Raw genomic sequence first — 21,465 nt, 5'->3', positions numbered from 1 at the left:
TAACCTTCATGCATTCTATTCCATTTTCCCTGTTTTAAGGAAATGCACACTTTGCCAAAGGCAATACAGAATCATTCAGCTATTGTAGTCTCTGCTTTAGTGTTACTCTAAAGAATTTGTCTATGTCTTTAAAAATGTAAAAATGCACATTTAAATATAAAGTATTGAATTATTGTTCTTGACACATTATAGGGACTATTTTACAGATCTATGGGTATATCAAATAGAAATAAGTGGAGGGAAAGTTTAGGGGGAAAAAAAGCCACTGTTTTAAAAAATAAGAAAATAAGCTAAGAAATATAGAAGACAGGTGATAGTGCAGACTAATTGCTATCTACTTTAGCCTGGATGATGTTCATGCAACATAAAGAAGGTTTGTGTTATTGAAAGAATATTAACTGTTGTATTGGAAATGCTGTCACGGCCTCAGCAGTGATTGAGCACCTGGTGGGAAGGCAGGCAGGCCCAACCCAGGGGAGCTCAGGTGCATGCATGAGTGACCAGTAGGGGTGGAGCCACTCCTTCCTAGATCTCACTTAAGGGTTGGCAGTGAAGGTGTGGGTATCTGTCTCTCTGGAGATCACTGCCCACCTGAGACCTTCCAAAGTTAAGCAGTTTTTGTTCCTTTGTTTCTGTATCTATGGCTGCTGCATTTGGGCTTGTTTTCATTTCCTGTAGCCTAGGATTGTGCCAGTCTGCTATTATCACTGTACTTTCCATTGCATTATAGCATTACAACTGTGAAGGAAAAATCTCGTTCTAGCCCTGGTGTTACATAAATATATCAGTTTTCAGAATTGCTTGTCTGCTGATCAAGAGCATAGTGCAAATAATCCTGACTAATGTCCAGTTGTCAGTTATCCATAGCCAAAGGCTACATGTATATAGCTTTAACAGTCTTATTTTTTACTTCTGTGGAGTAGATCTAAAGCAGTAGAGTATTGGTACATAACAAGACCACTGAGATGGCACATGGATACAAAATCATTACCATTCCCTATTGGATTTCCAATGAAAGACTTAAGTATTGAGGTAACACACATTTAATTTTTAATGCTGAATGCTCAAGATCCAACTATGAGTTTTGAGAACTATGTATTCTGCTTCCAATGAGGTATACATATAAGAAGATTGTAATATTTGTCAGTGGGTAGCTATTCCAAAATTGGTCTCCTGTGCTCAGATTAATGTAACTCCTGCTTAAGCTTTGTTCTGAATCAATACACCATGGGGGTTTGCTTTTACTTGGAATTAGTTCACAAAGACTTCTTACATGAGATGTTTCAGAGGATGAATCCGCTAACAGAAACAGTGGCTTATTTGATAGAAAATTACTCAATTTACTTGTTAATTACTAGTGGAGTATACAATGCCTAGACTTTTAATTTTTTAAATAACCAGCAATCCTTAACACTTACAGTCAGGTCTATTAACAACACACCTCTCGAGATTTCTGTGATTCTGATGCATTGGTCTGCATTTCTGAGTGTTTGTGAAATACTGCTCCATTTCAAACTTACCAAGACTGTTTGTCCATTTAGGATTTTGTTATGGGTCTCTCAATTTTACTCCGAGGGACAGTGCAGGAGAAACTGAACTGGGCTTTTAATTTGTATGATATCAATAAGGATGGATACATAACTAAAGAGGTAAGGTCTACTATTCATACTAATACTGAAACTGAAGTTCATATGCAGAAGTCTTGCTTTGAAAGAAGAATGGGATCAGAAGAACCACTATCAAATCAGATCTGTCAAGAAATAATGTATAACATATTATGAAATGAAATGTGCTAATTTTCCCCCTTGTTTTATGACATACATCAGAATAGAAAAAATTATCACAAGCTTATGCATGTACAGAAACATGTATAGAGTGTAGCAGATGACTTGCATCTATAGCTATTCTTACAGTATGTGTAACTCCTGCTAGTAACAAAATCAAAAGCTTTTGATAAAAATGGAACACTCTTTGCAAGCATGCAAGTTTGTGTCGTAGGTATTTCATCTTTCTCATGAGAACTCAATTGTATGAAAGTCTTGTTTGTCAACCTGCTGCTATAGAATTCTTCTGTTTACTTATGCACCAGATTTTAGGAGACTCTCTCCCACAGTGAATGTGCACATATTCTGAATCACTTAAAGTATTTAAAATCAGAATGATTCATCTGCATGTACTGAACAAGTAATGAAAGCCAAACCAACATGCTGGAATTCCTAGGAATATCCAGTACATTTTTATAGCCGTTCAATCACTAAATAACAGTGTATTTTTTTTTTTTTTCTTTAAAATGCTGTGAAATTAATTGTTTTCTGAATCAAAGCACAATATATAATGCACCCTGAATTCTGCATTTTTTTCTCATCAGGAAATGCTTGATATCATGAAAGCAATATATGATATGATGGGGAAATGCACTTATCCTGTTCTCAAGGAGGACACACCTAGACAACACGTGGAAACATTTTTCCAGGTGGGTCAAGTAACAAAGGAATCCAAAAAGACTACTCCATTTGCATCTGTAGAAACATTGTCATGGTTGTAATAGTTTCGCGTATTCTATCCATTTTGTTATTCTTCTCTATGGTTCATCCCAGGGCACTTGTCTCTCAAATCTACTCACATCTCACCTTTTCAACAAGCTCCTCAAGCTAGTGTATTGCTGCCTACATCATTATAGCATTTTGGCCTAGTTGTTACAGCATGTAAGTGAAATGAATATTAAAAATGACTTTTTAAGTAGATCTTAGGAATGTAATCATAATTTTTTGTTCTTTCTGATCAGAAAATGGACAAAAACAAAGATGGAGTAGTTACCATAGATGAATTCATTGAGAGCTGCCAGAAGGTAAGTACCCAGAGACAAGTGTTGAATCTGTATCAGCTGCCTACTGCTGTCATACACTGATTTTTTTTTTTTTTTCCTTTTTTTTGAAGTGACAGTGAACAGAACAGCATTTATTTGTACTTAACAGCAAAACGTTTTTTTTGCATTCAGCTAAATATTTATATCTCCTGACAACGCTGGGTAGCACTCCTGTTAAAACTGGCACACGGTCACAGCAATATATGACTTGAAAAATTATCACATATAGGAATGCTCCCCCCAAGCAGTAAGTTTTATGGAGAATGGAAGCAGCTTGCAAATCGTTGAATGGCAGGAGTTAACAGCAGGCACGGATTTTTTTGTTGTTTGTTTGTTTGTTTTTGTTTGTTTTTGACTGTTGTTGTTTTTTGGCAAGCCAGAAAGAAGAGACTGTGATTAGCAGTTGCAAGTGTTTTCATTGTCTAGGTGGCCCTTAATTTCCTTCAACGGCAGAAAGCAGCTCCCTGCATTTTGAGCCAGGATTGAAAGTAAATAGGCAGAAAGAACTACAGCCTGTTTTCACTCCTCTGCCCCTGGGAACTGACTTGCTTTTACACCTGGAGCCAATGTGAGGAAAGGTGCATTTTCAGAATTTTAAGGAAATACCAGTGAAAAATGCAAGAAAAAGAGAATTAAATGATACCAACTATTGTTGTGATGAGAGGTTATGTTGTTGTGTACTGCAAAATGTTGCATTACACTTCATTATAAGGTGGGCTTGATTACACTATGCAAACTGATAAGACAAAGCCACTGCTATTTGTTGAAGGGAAACATATAAGGAATTGTAGTTGTTCAGGTGCTATGTCAGCCTTCCCAGGCTGGCTGATTAGCGTGCAGCTGTCAAGAAATCAGCAGTGTGGGCTGTGTGTATTGCTTCTTGTGTGTACTGTATTTCAACAGCAAGAAGTGAACAGTAGATGAGAGACAGGAAAGAACAACACAGTTAGTGAGTGATAAATGTATAGTGATTTGGAATACAGAAAGCAGAACTGGAAAAAGCACAGATATGCTAGAATTTGTCTGTTGTTTTATGCATCCTTGGGATTGCTCTGGTGATTTAAAAGTAGCTAAATACAGAGAGGTCACAACCACTTAGTGGTCACTTACTGAGTCTTTTGATTAACTTTAATCCACCAACTTTAGCATATGAAAAAAGCAATTCTAATTTTGGTTGTCCTGTGTATCCTTAACAATGGGTACTGGGTTGTGTCCTATCTGTCAGCAGTGTCGTATCATATTGATGGTGGTTCTAACTTGTCAGTCTTACTCAATATGACTGACAGGTACTTGCTCTGCAAACACTGATCATCTGAAACAGGGATGAGGTTCATTTCCCAGCTGAGGTCTACAGAGTTCTAGAAGCTACATGAAAGACTTAACTGAATATAGTGATTATAGTAATGGATGGATTGCTTCATTTACAAACAAAAATCAGCACCTTTGGTAAAGAGTTGCCCACTCTCCTTTGCCAAAGCAATTCATTTTATCACTTCTGTTAGTAGATTTCTTACTTAACTCTTCTGAATATTCAAAATAAATGATTTATAGTGCATCTCTCTCACAACATGACACCATTCTCTCATTTTAGAGAACAGGACATCTTGCTTCTCTGCTTGATGTGGAATCCAAATGATGACATACAAAAGATATGTTGCTGTCCACATTTACTGTCTTTAGACTTCCTAAGACCTTTCTTAACAGCTCTGAGCTGCAAAGCATTTAATTCATATTTGTGTCAGGATTTAGTTTCAGAAATGAGATTTGGGTTTGGAATTCAACCTGAGTCCTTCAAGAAAATTCCTTCAGCAGCTGTGCTCTGTTAATGTGGCTTCAATTTTTTCAGGATTAAGCTTCTCTTGAAGGAGTGTAGTCCTTTGGGAGAAGGAGTGGCTTCTTCCTTTTAAAACACACTGTAAGAAAATGTTTTGTTAATAAATTAGTAGGTGTGAGACTGATCTAGAAAGATGATGTTCAATTTCCTGTCTCAGCATGCAGTGATTTGCATCACTCCAGAGTGAGAGGTCTTATCTCTCATGAGTATATAACAATGCCTAAAACAGAACTAAATAATTCTGTAATCCTTTCTATAGTAAACTCATCTGTTTTGATCCTGCCATCCCATAGTCTTTTTTTTATAGTCCTTCTGTATGCTTTTGTGCTAAGGAAAAACAGCATATATCATCATTATCACCCTTCTTTCAGTATCTCTTTTCCAAGCTGCAAAATACTCATTTTGTTCAATTTTTCATGCTGAGGAAACCAGTCTGCACCTTTAGCTATCCTGCATAGGATACTGCTAGTTCTACTATTATCTTTTGCTTCCCAGAATCTTTTGTTGCTGAATCAGGACAGGGTCATAGCATGCCTGCAAGTTCCCTTGATTTTGATGTCTATCTTTGTTTCCTCATCTGCAAGCCATCCCTTGGTATACAAGCTGATATTAGAGCAAGTCTACTTAAAACCTTTCCCTGCTGTTTTTGCATAACAAATGATTCTACTTCAAACCTTGGAATGGGAATGCCCACTGATGAATATGGCAGCCAGAGCTTCATCTGGTGTATATGATAGTAGAGGCATACAGGAAATGTTCACCATTCCCTACACTCTATTCCAAGCTGCAAGATGAGAGTCAAAACAGTGCAAAGAAACAAGCACTGCAAACACCCTCAACCAAACTCTAAAGCTAAGATCTCTTCCAGTGTGAATCCTATAGAGTACTTGAAGACTATTCTACCAGGAAAAACTGAAGGAAAATTTATGTTGAATGATCTCTTAGGCGAGACTTGCCAGCCTCTGAGAACTGCTGCTGCTCCTCTATTTTGATTTGGAAGCCATGTTAGTGGGCCTTAGAAGTGCATCACTTTTACTGCTGTTACATGATAATTAAGATCAGCATGGGATGCTTTAAAAGCAAGAAGTAACACAGCAGGGCATATTTACAGAAGCTTTACTTTCAATTCCTGTGATTTATTTATTTATTTACTTATTTTCTTTTTGGTAGCTTCAAGGGCCTCTGTGTTTTTAAAGACATACTTAATTGTCTCTTTTAAAATCCTCTCTTTGTGCTGAGTACTCGTTTGGCACAAATATAATTGCGGAAGCACTCTATGGCCTAGGGAATGCATCAAGTTCAGGACTCTGAATTCATAGTCCCTGTGCAAAGGATGGCCTATCCTTTCACCAGGTAAACATGAAGAAGTTACTTAAGGAACTACAGAGTGTTCAGTCTTCATTGAGTATGGTCTTGTCTGGTCACCAGGTATAAGGACCTATATTTGCTCGTGGAAAAAGTAAGGACAACAAAATTGTTTCCTCTTGATCCAGTTCTTTCTTCTCTGTCCTTTGCCTGCTCGGTGTGGTGGAAAGTGGCCTAAGTTGGGCATTACTTCATATAGCAGCATTTTGAGGAACATATAACATAAATTACTAACATCTTAATTTGAGAAAACTGCTCAAAGTTGTTTTCCATGAAATATATTAGCCACTCGACTAAACTGTGAATAACTTTAATTTCTAACTAACTAGTCATGTGTTACTGAACTGATGTGAACAGAACTTGAACATGCATTAGAAATTCCTTATGGTAAAGGTGATGGAGCACTGGAACAGATTGCCCTGAGAGGTTGTGGAAGTCATCCTGCCCCTGTACTCAGCATTGGTGAGACCTCACCTCGAGTACTGTGTTCAGTTTCGGGCACCTCAGCATAGGAAAGACATGGAGGTACTGGAGCAGGTCCAGAGAAGGGCAACGAGCCTTGGAGAATCAGCCATACAAGGAGAAGCTAAGGAAGCTGGGGCTGTTTAGTCTGGGGAAAAGGAGGCTGAGGGGAGACCTTATCACGTTCTTCAAGTACCTGAAAGGTGCTTACAGTGAGAGTGGGGCAGGTCTCTTCTCACTAGTGACATGTGACAGGACGAGGGGAAATGGCCTCAAGTTGCACCAGGGCAAGTTTAGGTTGGATATTAGGAAGAACTTCTTTACAGAAAGGGTAGTCGAGTACTGGAATAGGCTCCCCAGGGAGGTGGTTGAATTGCCATCCCTGGATGTGTTAAAGAGCCGTTTGGATGTGGTGCTCAGGAATATGATTTAGCAGAGGGTTTTTAGAGTTAGGGTACTATGGTTAGGCTGTGGTTGGACTTGATGATCTTCAAGGTCTTTTCCAACCTGGTTAATTCTATGATTCTCCTTCTATGGAGATATTCAAGTCCAAGCTGGATTTCTACTTGTGTGACAAAGTGTAAGGTACCTGCTTTAGCAGCAGGGTTGGATTCAATGCTCTCTGGAGGTCCCTTCCAATCTCTGTGGTTCCAAAATTAGGAGTATATCCATTAATCACTTTTTTTTCTGCTAAGAATTTCTCCAAACAAGCTGAAAAACAGGTGTTGTCATTACATGTGTACAGTTCGTCGCACCTAGTTTCACTATAGATATTTGCCAACTGTATTTGTAATGGTGTATGATTTTGATGTTTGTTTTGTGTGTTTGTTTTTCACAGGATGAGAATATAATGCGGTCCATGCAGCTCTTTGAAAATGTGATTTAATGAAGGCATTAGGTCAACAACTAATGGACAAATATAAGCAATTCTGCAACATAATCTAAAAGATGGATTTCCCACTTTACCATAAATAAAGTTACTCAGCTTTATACTGAGACATGCAATATGCAAATAAGTCTTTTTTTTTTTTTTTTTTTTTTTTTTTTTAATTAAAGTTTTCTCCCTAAATCTTTCAAAATTACACATTTTAGTACTTCAGCAGTGGCTACTTAGCAAGATTGTTCTGAGAAGTCAGTGTTTTATTTCAAACCCCTCAAAGCAGAACCTGACATGCATCTTTACTATCATTCCAAACCTTAGATAAAATAGATTTAATCACACAAGGATATTAAATACTCTTAGTTTTGCTACACATTTGTACTGGATTCAGCTCTGGGTGTTTAAGCATACAAACTAAGTTTCAGCTTCTAATTTATATAGAGGCATTACCACATATTTTCTTTTCATGTTTTATGGTGTAGTCCTCATATTTTTAATTAATACTTTGAGTTAAAGTGCTATCATTGATGTCCAGTGCACAGCTTGCAGCAATTGCCTTTCACATTTGACTTCTGTCCTCTTCAGAAACACCTCCCAAACCTAGCAAAATAGATAACTTGAGAGGAAGAAGTGTTAAACAGCAAACACATTTAAATTATGATTGTTTCAGTAGTTCTGTTCCCTAACAAACACTGGTAAGCTTCTAACAATCATGCCTATCTAGTAAATATGCATTTAATTGATCATGACAAAAATATCAACATGTTCTACATACTGTGCTGCTAATTCTTCTTGGACATGTAAACAAAGTTCTTTGCTTAAAATTAAGAGTCTTCAGAATTTGAATTTTTTTATGAAGAAAACTAGTTCCTACCACTGTTTCCATGAGTTTGTGTCTTGTTGCCTTTAATAAAGTTAAAAAAAAAAAAAGTTATTTTTAAAATTTTCATCCCTTTTCAGTGTGCAGAATGAAAATCACAACATAGCAACATCTGCTAATGACTCCTAGCTGAGCTAACATCTCTGTCAGCATTTTTGTAGTATCTTTAAGATTCAGGAAAAAAAAAAAAACAAACAACTAAGAAGCTTCAACTATAAAATATTATCTGTATGTGGTAAGTGCATTAAATTTTTTAGGATCATTTCTTCATTAAGATTGGAGAAACCTTAAATATGAAACTACATAAAAATGTATATACCTAAAATAAACTAATGCCCCTTCCAATACATGTAATTTTTAAGATATTCTGTCCAGAGATTGATGCCAATACTTCCCAATAGGTGAAATGCTTTCAGAGATAGGCCAATCTTCATTGTGACATTGCTGCAGAAACCGTGAAATGGGATTAATGATGTAGAAAGAATGTTGTAAACATTCTTTTGAAAAAAAAAAAAAAAATCAGGTATCTATTCTGGTGTAGAGATGGGATGTTAGAGGCATGTTGAAGGCTGCTCTGCTATCACCAGTGTAGGATAAGAGTAGTACAATACATGTACACCTGAAATTTGCTTTAGAGTGTTTGTGTAAACTAAGTAAGCGTGCACATTTTGTACAAAAAAAATATAAGAAATAAAGTAAACAAAGAAAAACAAGCAGCATGTGAGCAATTTTTTGTGTGTATTGTTAAACAAATAGCTGTATTTCTTCAGATTTAAGACTTCTGCCAACAAAATGTATGTGTTTCAAAAAGCTTTAATATATATATATTGACTCAGAATAGAACTGTTCCGAATTAAATTTAGCCAGCCAGCAATAATCTTCTGAATATTCTGAAATTGTTTTCACATGAACAGTATTATTTAACGAGACCTGCTGAACAACATTTTGGAATCAAGCTCACCAATGGACAAATGCAGCTCTGGCTTCTGAGAACAGTGTGCTGGGCAGACCCTGAGCAAGTTCTCTGTTTGCTACATGTAAGGTATGTTTGGCTTCATACCTTCAAAAGCTGACTCTCAAAAAAGTCTAGGTGGGTTCTTACAATTCTGTCTAATCCACTTAGTCCTGATGAACCAGAACTGCATTCATGCATGCCCATGGCCCAGAGTAAGTTAAATGCTTCAAAAGCGTATGTAATTTAACACAAAGTTAACTTCCATTTAAGTAATTACAGCCAAATTATTTTGAGTTCCATAAATATACAGAACATCTTATGCAGCTGCATTAATGGAAATTGTAATTTATAACAAAATATACATTTATATTTGCTCTGCTTTTGAAATAATATCCAATGTCTTTGTGAGCACAATGCATACATAAATAGCAGCCAATAGAGAATTAATAGAGTTTTTCATAATCATATATTCACAAACTTACTTATGGGACTTTTCCCACTCTCTGTTATACTGAAAAAGAACTGTGATTAATTTAAGAGAATATAGCATACCACAAAGTGATGTTCACTGGCAGTTTATCTTCAGACTTGAATTCACAAATCACTTTTTGCTCAGGGGAATACAGAACAATAGGTTGGAATTTTCGATTTGATAATAGTCACCGATGCCTGATGATGAAAATAGAACGCATTTAAACAAAGTGAGGTGCATTAGCATTACATGTGAGAGCATTCTATGTCTCTTCAAAACTCTTAGTTGCCTTTACTGCTATAAAACAAAATGGTAGAAAACTAAAATCTATTATTTACTAATAAATTTACTTTCAAAAGAGTTGAAAACAATGGACTGAAAAAATAGCAGCATAGTGATAACTAATGAAGGAGAGTGATATGCTGGAAGAGATTTCCAATAAAAAGTACTGATTGTATGTAACTCATTTTTTAATAGTTGATAATTTCATTAGCTGTACTATGTAATGTCATCGACTGTGATCACAACTGAGGTGCTTCTTTCCTTATTTTGGGGGGTCTTTTTTTCTTAAAGAATGTGCAGAAAGTCCATACAGCAATCTGATAGGCAATAGTAAGTTACTTAACAGAGATAATAATTAGAGGTTGCTTAATGATTTATTGGATCGGCTCTATTATCTGGACTTAAATCCTCAGAACATCGGAAGTGTAATTTTCCTCTTCTTATCTCACTAAACACAAATCAGGAACTTTCATGCCGCTTTGTGATGATACCAGTCTGCAAAATGAACATTCCTATAACCCTTAAATGAATATGAATACCCCTAAAAATGAGCTGCTGCCTATTGATTATACGGTTGCTTATTAAGAAAAAAAGGCTAAGAAATGGTAAGACCTACATTTAGGGTCCCTACCCTCCACATTATTTACGTTCTTTGCCAATGATCATTCAATATCATACATGCAACTGCTCATGGGGTCATTAGAATGCTTTCCATTCTAGATGAACATCCAAGCCAGTGCTTTCTCACTTTTTCTTCTCGATGAATAATGAATAGTACAACAAAAGCTGTGAACAGAATGTTCAGCACTGTAATACTTCTCGTAACTGCGGATTTTAACCTCTGGGTTAACCTAGAGGGGCTAAAATGTGAGAAACTCAGATGATTTTCTTAGTAAGTGACCTAAGTACTAAGCTATTAGGGAACGGTCAGACATCATCAATAACTGCAAATTGTTTCTTTTAGCAAGTGCTAAAAGAGTGCTGAGGAAAGCACTTAGGCTCAGAAAAAGGAACACAAAGCCTTCATCCCAGGTGCACTTAAGGAAGGCAAATATTCAGCCTGAGTCAGGTGTCAAAAGGGGCCAGGAGCAATTTTCATTTAACATTTGGTGAATTCATGGATCACTCTTCACGGGTATCTACCCTACCCTATCGTCTGTACAAGAAGCCTTCCTGTTAACTCAGCGTGAAAATCTACTCCCTAAGTGCTGCGGTGCCTAACTTGAAGTAAACACTCCTATAAAGCACCCTGGATATTAACCCACTCCACACCCATTCTAAAGCCTCGAAAAAGACTTTCCAGAAAAGTGGGGAATTCAAAAGAAAGCACAGAGAGTGATTTATTTAACCAGTGAGGCTGCATAAACTTCCTACAAAGAAGCATAACATCTTCCAAGCAAATAACATTGATAGGGATCCACATGGATGGATGCTGGCTCTGCATAAGAGTTTTTCAAATGCAGATTGATGCACTGAGTACGGCCATTCAGTTTCTTGTGTAGCTACTGATCCCTTGGAATATTTTACTGAAACACCCCCCTGTGTTTCCTGCTCTGAGAAGATTAAAATAATGGTGACAACAAATAAAAGAGAGAAATAAGAAAATGGGAGACAATAGAAGCTAACTGGCAGAATATGCTTCATGCAGTGTAGATTTAAGGTCATTTCTATCATCACTTAATACCTGAAAAGGACTGAAACAACTATTTTTACAGCAGACTGGAATTGCCACAGTTTAATATAATAAAAAAGTCCTCTGTTTTACACAATATGAATAGCTGTGACATGTTAAAGTAAATACTTCTCTGAACGGGGTTTTTAATCTGATAGCTAGATATGGAAGTTGTCTTGATAAAGATGCATTCAAGTATGCAGTTTACATATTATTGTCTGGTCAACTCACCTTTCCACCATATTGCTCCAACTTCTGTAAAGCAGCAGTGATTTTTTCTCTGAATTTCTTGTCCATTAATCTCCTTGAAAGCTATTGGAGAAATAAAATAAAGAGGATTGTAGCCCATTCTCTTTTCTTTGGGAAATGAAAGCTGAAAGAAACATCATTTTATAACTTGTAGCTGATGCCAAAGTATGGATCTCAGTCAAGGCAGAAGGAGCGAAACATAAATTCAAAGTAAGCTCAGCAGTTAAAGTTCCTCATCTGTTAAGCTAAACAGTTTAAATTTTTCCCTTTTAGCAAACAAATTTGGAAGAGGAATCGATCAATACAAAGTCATTCTTGAAGGCTGTCCACATGAAAAGTTAACATGTTTTTCACATGCACCGAACAGGATTTACTATAGTGAAAATACTCCAAAAAAATTATCACAGATACTCTCTTTCTTAAATTTTGCTGTAAAAATTCTATTTGAAAGAAAGGTGAATTAAACCACGACTGTCTGATAGAGGAGGGAAATCTACAAAAGGATGTCTACAAAAGGATTTGGTATAAAAATACATTCCCCAATTGAACTTGAAGTTTACTGAATAAAACTTCCATGTGCAGAATTCCCATCTGAAAGAAGTAGAAATATTTTCCTATGATCATTTATTGACACTTTCACAGATTTTTGAAAAAGTTCATACTTGAAGTACAAAAGTGATTAGCAATAAACGCAGGTTCTATTCTTTGAAACATTATCAGCTCAGGCTCAAAAAGCTGGATCTTTTTTTAAACAGAAAACCCTTCAATTATTCTCCAGTTTACATTAAAAACAGTTTTTGCACAGTTAGAACTTTTAAAGTCACTGTACCATACAGGAATGATGGACTTACACAGAGAAATATATGAAGTAACGCTTTTCACGGAACTGCTGAGTCCTCCAATGTGCAGATATTACAGTAAACATCTCAACAGAAGTACCATAAAAATATATATAATCTCTTACTACAGCATTAAAACTTACATTTGTGAGCAGATGCTTAAGATGGTCGTTAAGAGATGGGCCAACAACAGCACTCAGTTGAACTAAAGCATCTAATCCCCTTTCAAATACTTCATCATCTGAATGGGCCTTTGATGGAAGAAAAGAAGTCCTATCAGACTAATATTCAGACAGGTGCACAAGCTCTTCAAAAATGCAATCTCTGTTTTATGATTGTATTTTTATAACTGTACTTTTAATAAACTAAGACTACTGGAAAATCACAACATTTTATAATGTTGTAAACAGTTAAGAAATAGAATGCAACTGAATATTCTCTAAATTTAATAATTAAATGCAGATTTTTTATTTATTTATTTATTTATTTATTTTTTGTAGAAAGTAGAAAACAAAAGCCTCCACAATTTGCCAGTTAAATTACTGCACTTAATTAAAAAAAAAAAAAAATAAAAAGAGAAACTGCTAATGCAGGCTTAATGTGCAAGTAAATACATTCAGCAAGCAAGAGAAACTACATCTAATGTTTCACTTTTGAAATGTATCCTATGTACAGCGCTGCGCAGCTTCTTAGGAAGAACATCTTTAAAAGGTGGATAAATCAAAATTGGAAACCAACATATTAGTTGAAAACGTAATGAGCTCACAGTAATTCTTAGGTAACTCAGAACAATAATTATCTTTGTTGGAGAAATGCAGGAAACAATGACTTTCTGGCTCAATGAACTTAGCTCTGCCAACTACAGCTTTGTCACCTACCAGCAACCATCACGTTCTTACCTACTTCTATGGTGCTTTGTCATCTCTACCACCCCCATTATCAGATTGATAACAGTGACTGGAAGAACAGACAAGAATAATTCTCCTAGTTCTAAAAAAATAAATAAAAATAAAAAAGTAACTATGAAAGTCTCTGCAAGAAGAGTAAGACGTACCAATGCAGCCTTTAACACAGGAACTAGACGAGGCAACAGCGGAATGACTTTTTCAGTGGCACCTTCAACCAGAAGTAATTCTTTAAAACCCTCCTTGGAAACAAATGTATAGGGATGCTTTGTCTCTCTCAGACCCTGGTGCAAATGTAAAATATATTCAACTTAATAGTTATCTGTTAAACAAAACATCCTTTTAAAAGTCCCACACAACAGAAAGACAGTGTTCAGATTCTTTTACCTCAATTCAAAACATAAAATACACTAACTCCACCATGTGGATCCATGGAGTACAACTCTGATCACAAAATATCCATTTTTCTTCTGAAACATTGAATATTAAACTTACATTATGAATATTCATATTTCACTCGCTATTTGTACTTCATTATCTTTAATCTGCCTAACCACAGGAATTTTTCAACAAGGCCAACAGCAGATTAGGCTATATCTGTTAATAGTTTCCATACTGCTAGGTAAAATAAAATAGAAGGTGAACAATGGAAGGAAAGACAGTCTCCCAGCAACTGCAAAAACTTGTGAGTGGTACAAATATGCATGATGACCTAAGCAGCAGAACTCAAAGACTGAAGTTATATGGTGGAAGTCTTTCTTATTTCCTTACCAGGAACTGCAAGCTACTTTAAGTATTGACAGCTTGTTTAGTCTTCCGAAGGAACTGGATGCCCTGAAGGCATACAAGGCCAGGCTGGGTTATCATAATTATAATGAAATTATATCAATTATAATGAAAGAAGGAAATATCAAAGCATTCCTACTTTTCAGGTGTTAGCAGTTCTTAAAACGTTGTAACTGAAATCCATTTTAATCATAGAAACGCCAAGATCAGAAAATACCTACAAGGTCACCCAGTCCAACCATCCACCTATCACCAATAGTTCTCACTAAACCATGTCCCTTTGTACAACATCTAAACGTTCCGTGAACACCTCCAGTGATGGTGGCTCCACCACCTCCCTGGGCAGCCCATTCCACTGCCTGACCACTCTTTTGGAAAAGTAGTATTTCCTAAAGTCCAGCCTGAACCAACTTGAGGCCATTCCCTCCAGTCCCATCACTAGCATCTAGTTCCACAACACTTGACTCTGATGCCTCCAAAGGAAAAAGATATATCTCTAGCTAAACCACATATATCTATTTTAGAGACTGCAGCATGTGGTCAAAAGAGAAAAAAACATTCTTCAGTGACCAACACAAACAAGCAAAACTCTAGAGAGGAATGTATATGAACTGCAATGGTCAGAAACGAACAACTGCTTTTTATCCCTTCAATCCTAAATACAAAGGAGAAAAGGTCATGCACAAGTTTCTGTATGTAGGTCTGCATCTCTTTCACACGAAGATTTTTTTTAGCCTCCTTGTATTTAGTGGCAGATAAATAGTGAAACATTTGCCTTGAAACAAAAGAGCACAGAAACCCACCAGCTATCTTTTCAATGACTGGAAAAAAAGTAAGAGAAAAATCTAACACAACTCCACTAATTTTAAATTACTCTTTATAGTACCCACAATAGATTTCAGTTGATGCTAGCTTGGAGGTGGGCACTCCTTTTCACACAGTGGTCACTGTCAGGATCTCCAAATAAGTAGAAACAGCCTATAGCAGTTCAGTCATTTTATGCATACAGATCATTGCAAACACACACAAAAGTATTCTGATTGAAAGTGAATTGGAATTCAGCTAAACTGACTACTGAACTGTGAATTTCAATGCTTCCAAAAGGTACAAGACAAAGAATCAATAGTTCTCCAGTGTGCTCTCTAAACATACCTACTCTTTCTCAGACCCAGGCAAATCCAGTCAGTGAACTTAGTCCTATGCAGATATGGTGACTATACCATTGGTGTTATCTACAAGAGTTATGCTTTCACAGTCCCTGGATGACTTTTTTGGATCCCAGACTGTAATGTATGTGAAAGGTATGTACTGGAAAAATAAATGAACAAAAAAAGAACACTGTGCGTGTTTGAGAGAACTGAAATCCTACTTTGTTTCCTCCACAGAGTGTCCACATCCCAGATAAATGCTTAGGTCATAAAGGAATGAGCTTGTTCTTAGTTTCTTATTTAGCTTTGTGTTTTAAATTGGGTTTGGAGACTGCCACTACCTCAGTTCCTCCCAGTATAATTTTAATTAAATCATGAAGTAAACTGGCATTATTTAGCTTTTAGAAACATGTAGCTCTGAGACATTTTTACACATCCCTTGTTACAAAGAATAAATTATAAACCACTAATTCCAACTACGGCAGCAGTTAAATAACAGCAGCTGACATAAAAATGTAGCTGAGTACGTTCAGCACTACATGGAATAAATACTGTGTGCTTATCTTCCCACAAAGACAGTTTACCTCTGCCAGAGTTACAAGAAGAGGATCAAAAGGAACTGTTTCAAGAGGGCACTCCCAGTGCAGTCTGTGCTTTACTGATCCATGCATTAACCTATATAAAGAATTAAAGTTGGAACAAATTAACATATAATAATAAACAATTTATTTCTAACATTATTCATATTGAAATAAAAACATTAGTTTTTTAAGACTATATGCCATTGTACATACAACCTCAACATAATGACGTGTAAGAGCGTGCAGAAGTGCAATTATTGCAGATTTCAAGATGGCAGGATTCAGAATTCTAATCCCAACCACAAAGAAATCAGAAAATAAAAGTTACAAGAATTACAGATCCATCTCATACAGACACAGAAGATGCTCCCTTTGAAATTCTACTAATTTTAGTAACTGTCAATAAAGACTTCCCTCAAATACCAACTAATAAGAAAAAAGCTGAAACTGAAAGAAAACTATACTGGAATTCTTCAGGTAATTGTGTATAAATGGTTTCTTTAATAGTGCATGTGTATTTCTTTAATAGTGCTCATGATTAATAAGTAATTATTAACGTAACTAATTCTGCAGCCACTTGACAAGACTTGACAAAATTGCTTATTATGTACGTGAATATGTAATAGACAAAGGGAATTTAAAATAAAACACAAGTAGTTTTGTCAGTACCCAATACTGCTGAAAATAAGAGTTGAAATAATCAAGAAAACATTCTCAGATTACCTACTACAGACAAAAAGACTGCAAGATGTTTGCTTAATAAAATGACACTAATTTTATTATCTTTGTTATTAGGAAAAGCATCTTTATATGATGAAATCAGCATCTTTCGTGAAACAGTTTTAACACTGCACAAAAAAGAACAAAAAGAAGCCAGTATCAAACATATGGAAAATTGCTTCTTTCTTTGAAAATAAATTAACTGCCTAAGTCAAAGAGTATAAAGCCGTGAATAGATGTTTATCAATCTGTGTAATTCTACCTGACTCTAATACATATAACAAAAAGTAAACTAATAGAACTGAAATACCTGCACGGAATGCCACCTTTAGCATATGTAGCAGCAAATGCAGAAGGTGTTCTAGAAGGAGCAGCAAACTGCAAGGACACAAAAAAAAAGAAGGAAATAAAAAGTGTTATTTGTTTAAAAATTAGAACATGTTAAAACTGCAAATTATTCAGAAGGAAGCCTGGTTGTATGACTGTAAAAATAACTTGAAAAAAATCTGAAGATATAGGATGGAAAATGCACATTTGATACACTTATCAATAAAAGGGCTTGACCGAATTGTCTGCAGAGAAAGTTGTAAAAATGAACTAATAATGTAGAATTCATGCTCTCCTGATGCAGTGCTCCCATTTTCCTATTTTGTCATGCAAATCTTAAGACTGAAATATTCTGTTAAGAGTAAATCTGTTAAGAGTTATAAATCTGTTAAGAGTTCTCTCTTAACAGATTAACGTCATCTCACTTTCTTAATTGTTATTATATGCAGGTGTCACGGCTGGAATAATTTTCTCTGTAGAGGCTGGTATGATTAAGTGCTTTTGATTTTTGATGAAAATACTGATGATAGCACACGGGCACTTTACTTATTCCATAGCAGTGCTTATACAGAGCCATGGAGTTTCCAGCTTCTTAAGCTGACCTGCTAAGCAAGTTGCTGGGGGTGCACAAGATGGGGACAAAACCATAACAATTGACCTCAAAATGGTCAAAAGGATGTCCTGTACCATACAGTGTAATGCTAGGCAACAAAGCTGGGGTAAAGAAGGAGGGGACTTCGGAATGATGGTGGTTGTCTTCCCAAGAAATCATTATGTGTGATGAGCCCAGCTTCCCTGGAAGTGGCTGAAGATCTTCTTGATGATGGGAAGAAGCAAATTAATTCCTCATTATCCTTCGATTGCACATACAGCTTTTGCTTTACCTAGTAAACTGTCTTTACCTTAACTCACGAGTTCTTGCACTTTTACCCTCTGGAATTCCTTCACCCATCCTGCTTGGGAAGAGTGAGCAGCTGTGTGCTACTGAGCTGACACACAGCTGTGGGGTTACTCAACAACAGCAGGTAACTTGCAGGAGGTTGTTTTGCTCCAACTCTAGCCTGATCCAAGTATACACAAAATTACAAGTTGGCAAGATGTAGAATAACATCACACATTAAGCAAGATGGCATGTGGGCACTGAAAATCAGTGGGAGCTTAATGGGAGGAAAGCCAAGTTACTTTTTTTTTTTAATCATATACATGTTTCTTATCAGTTTGAAATATGACCTAATTTATTAGCATGATCACTCAATGCTACTTCCGAGTTTAAACATCTTGTCACAAAGTATCTAGCATGAAATACCAGGAAATCTTAATTTCTATCTTTCTAGTGTTTCAAACTACACCCACACTGATAAAACCGTGTGCACAATTTGACTTAGTTTCACTAACAATTTCTTTGTTAGATTTTACGAGATGATCTTTGAGATACTACCAGAGTCAGTTTCATTGCACAACATGGCATGGCTCATCAAAGCCATAACTCTGAACTGTTCCCCTGAAGGACCAGGTGCCAAAATTTACAACTGTATGAAATAAACCAATAGAAAACTACTTTAACTCCTGGTCCTAAATCATGTTTAGGTACATAGAAAGATAAAAAAAAAAGTTGCCACTCAAGCCATAGTTGCATCAATGCTTCTATTTAAAATTAAGTAATAAGCATGTTATTACTGAAACATTTCAGCATGTAATTTAGGGAATGTACAATTAATTACAAAAGTTTAGTTTCATTTATCAATATTAGACCAGAAGAATTATCTGCATGCATATCTTCAAGTATGGAATTTTTTTTTTTTTCCAACAAAACAATGATTTTAAATGAAACAAAAGACCCACCACCCATACATACTGGATCAATAGTTTTGGGATTCAACTTGTCACTGGGCTTCGTCTGTGGCTTAACTGCAGGTTCTGGAGAACATGGCAAAGGAGAAGATGTCTTGCTTTTCTTTGCTGCAGTCTTTGCTTTTATCTGGGCACCTGACGACATTTTTAGAACATTACTACCTAGAATAGAAAAAGATTAAAAACATTGAATTCCATTCCTATGTGACAGGATATCAAGGGTTACAATCTCCAGGTCAAAAGACTGACATTAACAATGAAGAAAATCTGAAAAAGTGCATTAAAAAAGGAATCCTAATTCTTCTGTATCTCCTAATTCTGTGCAGCTCTCCTTCACTTTGGTAACATTTTCAGAATACGGCCTGCCTTTGGCAAGAAATCTTTTAAAATGGCCAGAATTAGGCAATGAAGTCTCTTTAGAACTTACAAAAAAACATACACTGGATCTTTAAAGGTCATGTAGTCCAACTCACCTGCAGTGAACACAAACAACTACAGCTAGATTAGACACTCAGAACCTGGTCCAGCCTTATCTTGAGTGTTTCCAGGAATAAGGCATCCACCACATCCCTGGACAGCCTGTTCCAGTGCCTCATCACCCTTACTGTAAAAAAATTCTTCCTTATATTCAATCTAAATCTACCTTCTTCTAGTTGGAAACCATTTCTTGTGTCATATCACAACAGATCCTACTGAAGAGTCCATCCCCTTCTTTCTAACTGCTCCTCTGCAGATACAGAAAGGCCACTATCAGGTCACCACAGAACCTTCTCCAGGCTGAACAGCCCCCAGTCTCTCATCCTGTCCTCATAGGAGAGGTGTTCCATCCATTGGAACATATTTGCCCTCCTCTGGATGCATTCCAACAGCTCCACGTCTCACCTGTACTGAGGACTCCACATCTGGATGCAGTACTACAGGTGAGTCCAGCACAGAGCAGATAGGCGGGATCCCTTCCCTTGCCCTGTTGGCCATGCTGCTTTTGATGCAGGATACAGTTGGCCTTCCAGGCTATAAGGGCACAGTGCTGGTTCATGTCTAGCTTCCCATCTACCGGTACCTCCAAGTTCCTTTTGGCAGAGCTGTGCTCAATCCTTGTATTGTCAGTGGGAGTTGCCACAACCCAGGTGCAAGACCTTCCACTTAGATTTGTTGAACCACATGTCCAGAAGCATCCAGACTCTCTCCTTTTCCAAGAAGTAATTAAGATACATGCCAAGAACTTACAATACTGTTTTAAGTAACAACAAATTCTAGATGCGTTTCAAGTCACAGTCACACCATCACAGGAAGTGCAATAAATAAATGACGACCAACAGATCAGCCCTTTGGGACAAAAGTAAGGATGGGAGTTTGGGACAGCATGGTATGTACAAACCAAGTGCACAGCTTTTACCAAAGAAGGAGATGGCAACACGTGGCTAAATGGCTTTTCACATGGAGGCCTCCAGGCAAGATGAGAGTCATGGCACAGTTACGGCAGAGACCTGACAGCAGAAGCATGTTCTGAATCGACAGAGTGACATGGAGAAAAAACAAAAAACAAACAAAACAACAAAAAAAATATAAAAAAAATAAAAAGGCCTGGGTTTGGTTTCTGGAAGCCACATACAAAAAGCAGACCGGCAGCAAGCAGGTTGCAAAGGCGAAGCTGCTCACTTACCCCGCTGAATGAGCTCTCTCCCGGAGCGCAGATGGGGCAGAGAAAGGGAGCAGCAGCAATCTTTCGTGTCCCGCGATCCCCCCTTTTCAGAGCCCCAATGCCCGGCCCGTCTAACCCGTGACCCGGCGGCGGGCAGCCCCACGCGCGGCCACGCTTCCTGCCGGTTGCCGTGGAAACTACGGGCCGCCGGGAGCCCAACATTCCTCGGCAGGCCGAGCCCGGGGCGGGCGGAGCGTGCGCGACATGCGCGGTGGAAGGGCGTGCGCTGAGCTCCCCTCCGACTGGAATGGAGGGCTGGATGTGCGGCTGCCTGGGGCTGCTGCATGAAGGGGGGAAGGTCATCTTCTCGTCCTCGTCACCGCAGTGCTAATATCTGCTACCACCCTGCCTTTCCCCCAGTTATAACTCAACCGTGCCCAGCCCAAGCCTTCCCCTTGGATTCCATCAGTAGCCTCGGTGAATGGAGTGGACTGTAAAGACATAAATAAAAAAAAAATAAAAATACTGATATTACTTGCTGCAATCTCTTTGCAGTCATTTCTGTTTCAATTATAAGCACAGAAAATACTTTATTTATTTATTTATTTATTTATTTGTTATTCAGTTAGCCCACTCAAACCATACTGAACTTGTGCCATAAATAGAGTATTTTTTCATATAAAAACACATCTGCGTGTAGTAAATGGCCTTTTGAGTAAAAGGATGCATTCTTGTCTTCTGCAAACCCA

General features: G+C 37.1%; 2 protein-coding genes across 16 annotated transcripts in view; one reads left to right on the top strand and one right to left on the bottom strand.

The window, feature by feature from the left end:
* KCNIP4 (potassium voltage-gated channel interacting protein 4) overlaps positions 1–7,530 on the top strand; it is a 375,533-nt gene extending 368,003 nt beyond the window's left edge. For 13 of the 14 annotated variants that reach the window (XM_072334037.1, XM_072334032.1, XM_072334043.1 and 10 more), the window contains 4 exons: positions 1,542–1,649; positions 2,369–2,473; positions 2,786–2,848; positions 7,366–7,504. In XM_072334037.1, the coding sequence (XP_072190138.1) occupies positions 1,542–1,649; positions 2,369–2,473; positions 2,786–2,848; positions 7,366–7,413 (324 nt within the window). In that variant the 3' untranslated portion in view covers positions 7,414–7,504. Of the gene's footprint in view, positions 1–1,541; positions 1,650–2,368; positions 2,474–2,785; positions 2,849–7,365 lie in introns of all 14 variants that reach the window. The other variant, XM_072334033.1, reaches the window with a different exon arrangement.
* PACRGL (parkin coregulated like) lies at positions 7,392–20,960 on the bottom strand. 2 transcript variants are annotated; one of them, XM_072334046.1, is made up of 9 exons: positions 20,738–20,960; positions 19,079–19,236; positions 17,207–17,274; positions 16,180–16,270; positions 13,811–13,945; positions 12,900–13,007; positions 11,900–11,980; positions 9,795–9,911; positions 7,392–8,311 (listed from the first exon to the last, which is right to left on the bottom strand). In XM_072334046.1, the coding sequence occupies exons 2-8, from the start codon at positions 19,217–19,219 to the stop codon at positions 9,855–9,857; spliced, it is 681 nt and encodes a 226-aa protein (XP_072190147.1). In that variant the 5' UTR covers positions 19,220–19,236; positions 20,738–20,960; the 3' UTR covers positions 7,392–8,311; positions 9,795–9,854. The 2 variants fall into 2 exon arrangements, with proteins under 2 accessions (XP_072190147.1, XP_072190146.1); XM_072334045.1 differs by having other exon boundaries at positions 7,392–8,007.
* Between the last annotated feature and the right edge of the window lie 505 nt (positions 20,961–21,465).

Source organism: Excalfactoria chinensis, chromosome 4 (assembly GCF_039878825.1).
Source record: "Excalfactoria chinensis isolate bCotChi1 chromosome 4, bCotChi1.hap2, whole genome shotgun sequence".
Lineage (NCBI taxonomy): Eukaryota > Metazoa > Chordata > Aves > Galliformes > Phasianidae > Excalfactoria > Excalfactoria chinensis.
This window is presented reverse-complemented; position numbering and strand designations above follow the sequence as displayed.

Coding starts and splice junctions, on each gene's coding strand:
- PACRGL (XM_072334046.1), bottom strand. CDS start 19,219: ATGTCGTCAGGTGCCCAGATAAAAGCAAAGACTGCAGCAAAGAAAAGC. Junction 13,946..16,179: donor TTCTTGTAACTCTGGCAGAG/GTAAACTGTCTT, acceptor CATTTGCACCAG/GGTCTGAGAGAGACAAAGCA. Junction 11,981..12,899: donor TTAAGCATCTGCTCACAAAT/GTAAGTTTTAAT, acceptor TTTCTCCAATAG/CTTTCAAGGAGATTAATGGA.